The sequence below is a fragment of the Myotis davidii genome, unplaced genomic scaffold (genome assembly GCF_000327345.1).
Source record: "Myotis davidii unplaced genomic scaffold, ASM32734v1 scaffold142, whole genome shotgun sequence".
NCBI lineage: Eukaryota > Metazoa > Chordata > Mammalia > Chiroptera > Vespertilionidae > Myotis > Myotis davidii.
This window is the reverse complement of record NW_006294400.1, coordinates 991,914-1,001,830: the sequence shown is the minus strand read 5'-3', so window position 1 is coordinate 1,001,830 and position 9,917 is coordinate 991,914. Positions and strand designations below refer to the sequence as shown.

Here is a 9,917-nt window from a genome sequence, read left to right as displayed (position 1 = left end):
TGCACGCCCCGGAAGCGGAAGCGAGCGCTCGTTAACCGGGCGGCTGATTCGAGGGGTTTGTTTTTCCACCCGCGGCATCTCGGAGGAGCGGGTGCAGCACAGGCCATGCCGTCCGAGAGTCGCTGCTGGGAGACCCTGCAGGCGCTGCGCAGCTCCGACAAAGGTCGCCTCTGCTATCACCGCGACTGGCTCCTGCGGGGCGAGGTGAGCAATGGATGCAGAGGCGGCCGTAGCCCTTCTGGCCGCTACGCCGCACCCCGTGCGTCCTTTCTAACCACGCGCGTTTGTTTCTCGACTCCTGTACGTGCACCACGCTGCCCTAGGGTTTCTGCTCTCCCCAGCCTATTCCAGTCGCTGGGACACCCCTTCAGAGGCGCTCCCCGCAGCCAGACTGGGCGCCTCCGTCTATGTTGTCAAAGCAACCCTGGCCTCAGGGTCAGTGAAGTTCCTGCATGTGTAGGAGGGGCAGATTTTGCAGTGAATGATTAATGTGACGTATTGCTGCAAGTGAAGAATCACACACAGACTTTTAAAAAATTATTTTTTAATATATTTTTACTGATTTCAGAGAGGAAGGAAGAGGGAGAGAGAGAAACATCAATGATAGAGAGAATCATGGATCGGCTGCCTCCTGCACGCCCCCGACTGGGGATCGAGGCCGCAACCCCGGCATGTGCCTCTGATCAGAATGGAACCTGGGACCCTTCAGTCCTCAAGCCGGCGCTCTATGCACCGGGCCAAAAGTTTGATCACACAGAGTTTTAGGTGACATTGGACGGACCTGTGAAGTTTAATGGGGGCGTGATCACTGTATTTGCATTGTTCTGTACTAGACTGCCAGGTGGAGGGGGCATGTAGGAACAGTTAAGGCATACCTCCTGGTCTGGAGTGTCTGGTAATCTAACTCCTGCCCTGTCTCTTTAGACTTTTATGTAAAACAATTCTAAAGCGTTCCCCTGTCTTTTATATCTTTGACAATTTTAAAAAACATACCTTACATTCTAGAGCAGGGGTGGGCAAACTTTTTGACTCGAGGGCCACAATGGGTTCTTAAACTGGACCGGAGGGCCGGAACAAAAGCATGGATGGAGTGTTTGTGTGAACTAATATAAATTCAAAGTAAACATCGTTACATAAAAGGGTACAGTCTTTTTTTTTTTAGTTCTATTCATTTCAAAGGGGCCGGATCCGGCCCACGGGCCGTAGTTTGCCCACGGCTGTTCTAGAGGCTGAGTCCCAGGATTGGTCTGTCTGGTGTATACTCAGGTTATTCATCCTTAACAGGAATACCGCAGAAATGAGGCTGCCTTCTCAGGAAGTGCTTCAGTCCATCTCAGTTGACATGCATGTTGAGCTTCACATCTTCTTCTTCTTCTCTAGGATGTTTTAGAAGAATGTGTATCCACTCCCCAGCTATCTTCCTATGCTGGATGGGTGGTAGATCATGTCCTACCTCACACACAAGAGAACCTGTCTCCCTCTGAGGCTTCAACATCCTCTAGATCCACTTCAGGCCTGGACCAACCTTCATTTGTGCCCAAGTCTCCCATCAGAAGCCTCGCCTTCTCACCAGCATCCCCAAGAACACCAGCAACACCAGGTGGGACCAAGGTAAGGTTTTCCATCAGCTGAGGACAGACGACAGGGGTGGTTGCAAAGTTGAGTTGTGTAATGTCATCACGTGACAATGCCTTTGCCCTGCATAAAGTCGTGGTTGTTTCTTGGTAGCTGTTTGTAGGGACAGTGTTGCCCGCATCACCCTGTGTTCGCCTTAGGAAGACCTAGAGAGAGAGATTCCCCTCTGTTTTAATACCGAGAGTAGTAACTAATGTCATGAGCAATCGGATTGTTTTCCACATGAAGCTTGCGTCTGTTTAACTGGTAAAATTTCCCTTTCTGTGCTGGCTGCTGGGGGCATAGAATAAAATTTAGCCTGTGCTTAGGATTTACATATCTTATCGTTAGTTCTGTCTGAGTTTTTACCTATTTTTCGCTCTATTTTGTCACTGCCTTTGTTTCTCTCACTTACAAAGTAAATTGTTATCCTGGCCAGTTTGCCTCAGTGGCTAGAGAGTCGTCGGCCTACGGACTGAAGGGCACATCCCCAGTAGAGGGCGTGCAGAATGCAATCCATGAATAATTCTTGCCCATCATTGCTGTTTCTGTCTCTCCTTCCCTCTCTGAAATCAATAAAAATACTTTAAGAAAACCCAGTACATTGTTATTGGTAATGGTCTTTTTTTGTGTTTTTGTTTTGTTTTGGTTTTTTTTTAGTGGTATGTTTTCAGAGTAGTTTGCCTGTATTCAGTAGTTCTCCCTTATCTGAGGTTTCGCTTTCCATGGTTTCAGTTACTGCGGTCAACTACAGTCCGAAAATATTAAATGGAAAAGTCCTGAAATAAACAATTCATACGATTTTTTAAAAATATATTTTATTGATTTTTTACAGAGAGGAAGGGAGAGAGATAGAGAGTTAGGAACATCGATGAGAGAGAAACATCGATCAGCTGCCTCCTGCATATCTCCCACTGGGGATGTGCCCGCAACCCAGGTACATGCCCTTGACCAGAATCGAACCTGGGACCTTTCAGTCCGCAGGCCAACGCTCTATCCACTGAGCCAAACCGGTTTCGGCAATTCATACGATTTTAAATTGTGCACCATTCTGAGTTACGTGATGAATGCTGTGCCTCCCGATCTGTCCTGCCTGGGACAGGAATCGTCCCTTTGTCCAGCATCTCCATGCTGTGTCCACTACCCGCCCATTAGTCACTTAGTAGCCGTCTTGGGTCAGATCTACTGTTGCAGTATTGTAGTGCTTATGTTCAAGTAACTCTTGTAATTGTAATGTTCAAGTAACTTAATAATGTCCCCAAAGTGCAGGAGTAGGGATGTTGGCAATTTGGATGTACCAATGAGAAGCCATAAAGTGCCTCCTTTAAGTCAAAAGGTGAAAGTTCTCAGCTTACTAAGGAAAGGGGGAAAATAATTGTATGTTGACATTTCTAAGATCTATGATCACAATGAATCTTCCATCCATTAAATTGTGAAGAAGGAAAAAGAAATTTGTGCAAGATTGGCCTGTTGCATCTGAAACGGCAAAAGTTAATGACCACAGTGCATGACAAGCGTTCGGCTAATTGGAAAAGGCATATAATTTGTGGGTGGATAACATGACCAGAAAGCTTGTTTGCTTGATGGCAATGTGTCTTTATGCCAGAAAGTATTGAGTCTATATGAAGACAACAGATAGTAAGCAAGGGATCCCCTAAAATGAGTGACACCGGGCTATTTACTGCATGTGAGGAATAGGTTTGGACCGAATAAGGGGGACTATAGATATACATGATTTATTTATCTATCTATCTATCTTTTTTTTTAATGTTTTGTTGATTTGAGAAGGAGAGAAACATTGATTTCTTGTTCTACTTACTTATGGATTCATTGGTTGATTCCTGTGTGTCTGTGTGTGCCCTGACCAGGGATCAAACCTGCAATCTTGGTGTATCAGGATGACGCTCCAAACAACTGAGCTACACAGCCAGGGCTACCATTCGACCGTTTTTTGTTTGTTTGTTTTGTGTATTTTTTTAAATTGATTTTTAGAGAGCAAGGAAGGGAGAGGGGCGGGAGCCACACTGGTCAGGGCAATGATGGTCTGTTTTCTGTATGTCTCTGCTTGACATTATTTCTGACTTGATCAGCTCTCAAACACACAGGGCTTTGCCTTTCCATCTCTCGATTCTGCCCAACACTTTTGGGTTCACTTTTCAGGAAGACTCAGTGTGACAAGATGGCTGTTGGTAGCGCTAGACACACACCCTGGTAGGTTAGAGAAGGCCGCCTAGATCGCTTCATCAGAGAAATTCAGAGATGACCCCTGGCCTCGCTTGGCTCTGAGCCTCGTTGCTGAATTGGATACTGGCTACAGGAGGCAAGGGGACTTTGCTAGCTGGTCACCTGCTTGCCCCTGAGGCCAGGAAGGTGAAAGAACTGAGGATGTGGATTGGGGTTGCTCCACCCAAACCATCCTGGCACGAATGGACACTGTCAGAAAAAAGGGGGGACATGTGCTGGGCAGATCAAAACCAGCAGAAAAGACGTTGTTGTCCTTGTGGTGTGTGTGTGTGTGTGTAAGGAAAACAGAGAGAACAAGATCAGTATCACGAAAAGCTCACTAGTTCTAACCTTTGTTTTGTTTTTATTGTTGTTTATAAGTAGGAATGTGGGTTTTGTGTTGAAGGGATAACAGCAACTATACCACCTTAAAAGCTTAATTTTCCCATTTTCTGTCTGTCAGGGCAAACGTGAGTCCCAGCACGCAGAACCCATGTTACTTCAGTCCTCCAGGGGCATCAAGGTGGAAGGCTGCATCCGGATGTATGAGCTGGTGCACAGAATGAAAGGAGCAGTAAGTGACCCGCAGTTAGGTGCAGTTCCGCGGGGTGTATGAAAGGCCACTGTGTGCTGATCATCGTGCCCTGCTGAGTGCTAGCAGCTGCTGACTCGTTTGTGGAGGAAGTGTAATGTAGCAGTCAAGTGTAAGCTCTCGAAATGAATAAAACTATTGGAAAAAAAAAAAAGAGTAAGCTCTCAAGTCAAATCCAGTTTCAAATCCTCTTCTGTTTTCATGTAACTTCAGGAAAACTGCATTGGCTTTCCTGGATTCCATTTATTTCTCCAAAATTGGAAGATGACCTGGGGTTTTAAGATAAGGTTATACTGAGAAGGTGGACCTTAGGCATAAGTGGATGTGGGGGGAAATCTAGGCAGAGATAAGGACACGAGGAAAGGATTGAGGTAGAAATGTACCTAGCAAGTTTAGGATATTGGGATAAGGATTTTGATAGATTGCTGCTGAGTTTAAAGATCGGCCCAAGGAGAGAGGTGACTGAGCAGAGGTTCGGAGACGTACGCAGATGATAGCATGTCCCGGGACATCTGCTGGAGTTAGGGACTGATGGGAGGGTATCCACAGGGTAAGGGAGCGAGGTGGTAGTGCAGCTCCGGCGAGCAGGGCTGTCCTTTGCAGGAGGGCCTGAGGCTGTGGCAGGAGGAGCAGGAGAGGAAGGTGCGAGCGCTCTCTGAGATGGCATCCGAACAGCTGAAGCGTTTTGATGAACGGAAGGAACTGAAGCATCATAAAGAATTCCAGGACTTGAGGGAAATGATGGAGAAGAGGTGAGTCCTGAAGTAGGACTGGAGATGTCGGGAGGGTCAGCTGGAACTGACAGTTGTAGGAAGAGAGAAGACGGTTTTAGGCAGCATCCCTGACTGACCCTCCCTGCCATTCCTCACGCAGCTCCAGAGAAGCCCTGGGGCAGCAAGAGAAGCTGAAAGCTGAGCATCGCCACAGAGCGAAGGTCAGAGCCGGGAGGACCCGTGTGGGGGTTTCGGGGTCTGGCTGTAACCTCCCGAGGAGTCAGTTCTGGCAAACGGTCATGTAGGACCTGGCCCCGTTCTTGCCTCTGTGTGACTGACCCTGGGCAGCCCTCTCCTGCTCTGGGTCCGGCTGTGAAAATATGTGGCCCGCCTAGAGCTGGAGGATGTAGAAAGAGAAGGCCAGGGGCCCCTCAGAGAGGTAACTCGGCAGCCTTTTCTGTAGATTCTCAACCTGAAGCTGTGGGAGGCCGAGCAGCAGCGCCTGAAGCAGGTGGAGCAGGAGCGGCTGCGGAGGGAGGAAGGCCAGGTCCGCCTGCGGAGCCTCTATGCCCTGCAGGAGGAGCTGCTGCACCTCAACCAGCAGCTGGACTCCGTGGGCCAGCACAGAGACCTGAAGGTGGACCTGCTGGCCCTGCGGAGCCGAGGCAACCAGCTGTGCGGCCTCATCTCGGGCATCATTCGGACCACTTCAGAGGTGAGGGCGCTGCAGGGGACTCTGTTCTGACTGCAGAGTGTGTGCGTGTGCGTCATCCCCGTCCCACATGAGGCTCATAGAGTCTCTCATCTTAGGTTTAAAAAGTGTGTGTTTTCTGATTGCAAAATACTTTACCTCGTTCATTCAGGAATGTATATTGAATGCCTGCTATACTTATGATCAATATTAAAAACTTACAGAAATTTTTATTGCTTTTTTCAGTTAATATATTTTGAACACATAATTACTCTAATTACTAAAATATCCATGTTTTTAAGGCACTATTAAAACATGCCAGTATTGCCTTAACACATAGTATGTAGTTAATAAGTATTGGATGGATAGATGAAATTGGATGTTTCCATCATATAACCAGACCAAAATGCATTGAAAAAAGCATGTCTGTACTTACCTGGCAGGGGAGATACCTGCTCACGAAGGTGGTTTTCCCAGGGCGAGGCTTACCCGTTGTATTCCGGATGTGCTGGCCCCTGTGATCCCCCCCACCCCCAAAAAAAGAATAAAGGCATGTCTATTGGTGGACATTTAAGTTTCTATATTTACACTATTGTGCATAACACTGCAGTGACACCATTTTATTTATTTAAATGTTTAAATTTTTTTTATTGATTTCAGAGAGGAAGGGAGGAGAGAGAGGGAAACATCAGTGATGAGAATCATTGATCGTCTGCCTTCACCCCCCCTACTGGGGATCGAGCCTGCAACATGTGGCCTTTACTGGAATCAAACCTGGGACCCTTCAATCTGCAGGCCAACGCTCTATCCACTGAGCCAAACCAGCAAGGGCCTGAGAATTGTAATGTAAACACTTGTAAAATTAATATAAACCTAAATAGCAACACATGGCTACCTTATTGGACAGCACAGATCTAGGAGCTTGCTTGGATCTGTGTTTGATTGTTGTGGGCACACAAGAACTTCATAGGGAGTAGTGTGTATGTACCTGTGTCTGCACCATGCCAAAGGCATGTTCTATCTGATGGCCTTTTCACTTGTGATACTCAGGTCAGCCCATAGCTTCAGATACTGTCAGCCTTATCTCCCACCGTGAAGATCCCTGCGTGCCTTTAGCTAGTGGCTCAGTGGCCACTGCTGACCATTTTCATTAGGGGTGGTAGGTTTTACATTTTTCTAAGTTTATCGTTCTTTCTGGAATTCAGCTACAAGAAGAAACGCTCCCCATAAACTATTATCTCGAGGTGCAGCCATTAGAGGAAGGAAAGGGTAAATATTGGAGTCTTTCCCTCATCAGTTCCCAGCATAATGAGCTGCTTTCCCAGTATTCCACAGCGACTTAAGAGGGCTTTTCTTTTTAAATTATTATTAGGAACTTAGGAATTTAGGGGGAAAAAGATAAATCACTCTACCTCCATCCCACTAATGGAAAGATGAACAAAGGACAGAACAATGCATAAAAGCACAAATATAATTGTCTAACAGATTTGAAAATAAATTCAAAATCACCATTAATACATGGAATGCAAATGAAAACACCGTATCATTTTTGTGTAGACTATTGTCACAAATGCTTGAAAAGCTTTTCCGCCCAGTGTTGGTGAGTGGTGTTGATGGTATATTGGTGTTACCTTTATGAGAACAGGAAAGCAGTAGGTATCGCCACGTTGATGAATGGTAAGACATTAATACAACAGTTGTAATTCTAGAAATACGTTGGCTTGTGTAAGGTATGACTCAGCCCCACAGGCTGCCGAGGGCATAACCACAAAGCTCTGCCTCTCACCCTGACAGAATGGCTTTCCCACGGCAGAGGACCAAGCCGTGGCCGAGAGCGCGCTGCAAGAAATGCGGGACCTCCTGACGGACGCCAGGGCGTGTGAAGACAAGAGGAGGCAGGATGAAGAGGAGGCCCAGGTGAAGCGGCAAGAGGCACAGATGCAGCAGAAGCCAGAGGTCCGCAAAGAGTGCCCCGCTCCCAGCCAGGGCCCGGGAGGGAAACGGAGTGAAGGTGAGTGTCATGGGGTACGATCCTTGTAAGTTTCAGCACATGCGAGGGAGCAAGAAGATGTTTGAATATCGGCTGATGTGGAGCCCGACTTCAGACTCCAGCACTCGCTATGAGGACTTGAAATTCTGTATCATTCTGATAGATACATTATTCCAAGTATTGCTGCTACCGAGTATTTTCAATAAATATGTACAAAATACATGCTTGTTAGAACATAAGAGAATCACTGTAGTGTGATGGTTGAGAATGCTGGCTTTGGAGCCAGATCAGTGGGAATCTAGTTTTACTGCTTCCTAGCAATGTGACCTGGGCAAATTGGTTAACCTTTCCTCGTCTGTTTCTGTATAAAATGAAGATAATAATAGTATCTGCTTCACGGATTAGACAGTAAAAGCAGTTGTGCATGAGGTGATTAGAACAGTGTCTGGTTCGTATTAAGTGTTCAGTAAATACTAGCTATTGTTAAGAGAGCCTGTCTTTTACTCCTCAGACCTCCAGGTGAAGGTACAAGACAGTACAATGCAGTGGTACCAGCAGCTGCAGGAGGCCTCCCGTCAGTGTGTGCTGGCCTTTGAGGGACTGACCAGCAGCAAAGACAGCCAGGTAGGAAGGGGTGGAAGCGGGGTTCTCTGGGCCTCAGAGTTCTCTGATCAGCCTTGTGCCCCAAAGGTACATAGCTAGCGTGTGACGTTTCCTAATGCAGCTCTTCAGAAAGCGATCCGTCTCCTCCCGGTTCTCTCCCGGCAGGTCAAAAAGATAAAGATGGACCTCCAGAAGGCAGCCACCATCCCCGTGAGCCAGATCTCCACCATCGCAGGTTGGTCACAGAGTCAGGAACACGGCCCGTCACTTGGTCTTATTACTTTTTAAGACTCCAAATCCACTTATCTGTAAGGTGCCCACGGACAGCACGTTGCTACATGTGGACAGTTGGATCAGGCATATGGAAGGCATATGCCTCCTATTTTGCTCTCCTTTGTTTCCTCTTCGGCACATGGAAGGTGATAATTGTGTTTGGTGGCTCATTTTTAGAAAATAAGCTGTAGCTCTAGCCCATTTGACTCAGTGGCTAGAGCAGTGATGGCGAACCTTTTGAGCTCAGGTGTCAGCATTTTGAAAAACCCTAACTTAACTCTGGTGCTGTGTCACATATAGAAATTTTTTGATATTTGCAACCATAGTAAAACAAAGACATATATTTAATATTTTTGATATTTATTTTATATATTTAAATGCCATTTAACAAAGAAAAATCAACCAAAAAAATGAGTTCGTGTGTCACCTCTGACACGCGTGTCATAGGTTCGCCATCACTGGGCTAGAGCAATGGGTGATGGGCCAAAGGGTCCCGGGTTCGATTCTGGTGAATGGTAAATACCTTGATTGCAGGCCCTGGTCGGGGCAAGTGCAGGAGGCAACCAATCAATATGTTTCTCTTACATCGATGTTTCTCTCTCTTCCACTTCCCTAAAAATCAGTGGAAGAATATCCTTGAGTGAGGATTAACCAAAAATAAATAAGTAATAAGCTGCATGTTAATAGTGAATTATTTAGAGTGGCTCTGACCTAAAATTGGACGTTGCTGCAGAAAATATTGCTAAGGGGACCTAGGGCATGACTCAGATTCTTGGCTTTTGTCCTGCACCAGCTTTTCCAGGCTCGAAGCCGGCCCTGCTAGCACTTCAGGCTCCTTCCTTCTCTCTCTGGAGACTGAGATGAGAGAGTAGGAACCAGACAGGAAAGACCGTCTTCCTTTCTCCTTTAGAAACAGCTTTATGTTTTATGGCAAGCGCTCTGGTGGCGGAGCCTCCACATGACAGGCCTGCCACTGAGTGGCGGGGCACACGGACAGCTGGGACTCCCGGGTCCCCTGGTGGACTGGGCGCCTGCAAAGCGGAGGAAGGTTGCTGTTTCTGCCCTTGAGATGGTATATGGTGGGGCTTACTGTCACATCGCTGCCTGAAATTCTCTCTGGAACAGGGCAAGGTATAAATAAATAAATACGTATCACTTTCTGGAATTTAAAGTGCCTTGACCTTTGATACAAGCAGCGGGGAGAGGTGGCTCGATAGC

At 46.8% G+C, this 9,917-nt stretch overlaps 1 protein-coding gene across 1 annotated transcript in view; it reads left to right on the top strand.

Annotated features, from left to right (window-relative positions):
• GLE1 (GLE1, RNA export mediator) overlaps positions 1-9,917 on the top strand; it is a 19,032-nt gene continuing 9,115 nt past the window's right edge. The window contains exons 1-9 of the mRNA XM_006768506.2: positions 1-204; positions 1,381-1,611; positions 4,301-4,411; positions 5,033-5,181; positions 5,303-5,363; positions 5,606-5,857; positions 7,628-7,844; positions 8,335-8,447; positions 8,592-8,661. Of these exons, the coding sequence (XP_006768569.1) occupies positions 106-204; positions 1,381-1,611; positions 4,301-4,411; positions 5,033-5,181; positions 5,303-5,363; positions 5,606-5,857; positions 7,628-7,844; positions 8,335-8,447; positions 8,592-8,661 (1,303 nt within the window). The 5' untranslated portion in view covers positions 1-105. The remainder of the gene's footprint in view (positions 205-1,380; positions 1,612-4,300; positions 4,412-5,032; positions 5,182-5,302; positions 5,364-5,605; positions 5,858-7,627; positions 7,845-8,334; positions 8,448-8,591; positions 8,662-9,917) is intronic.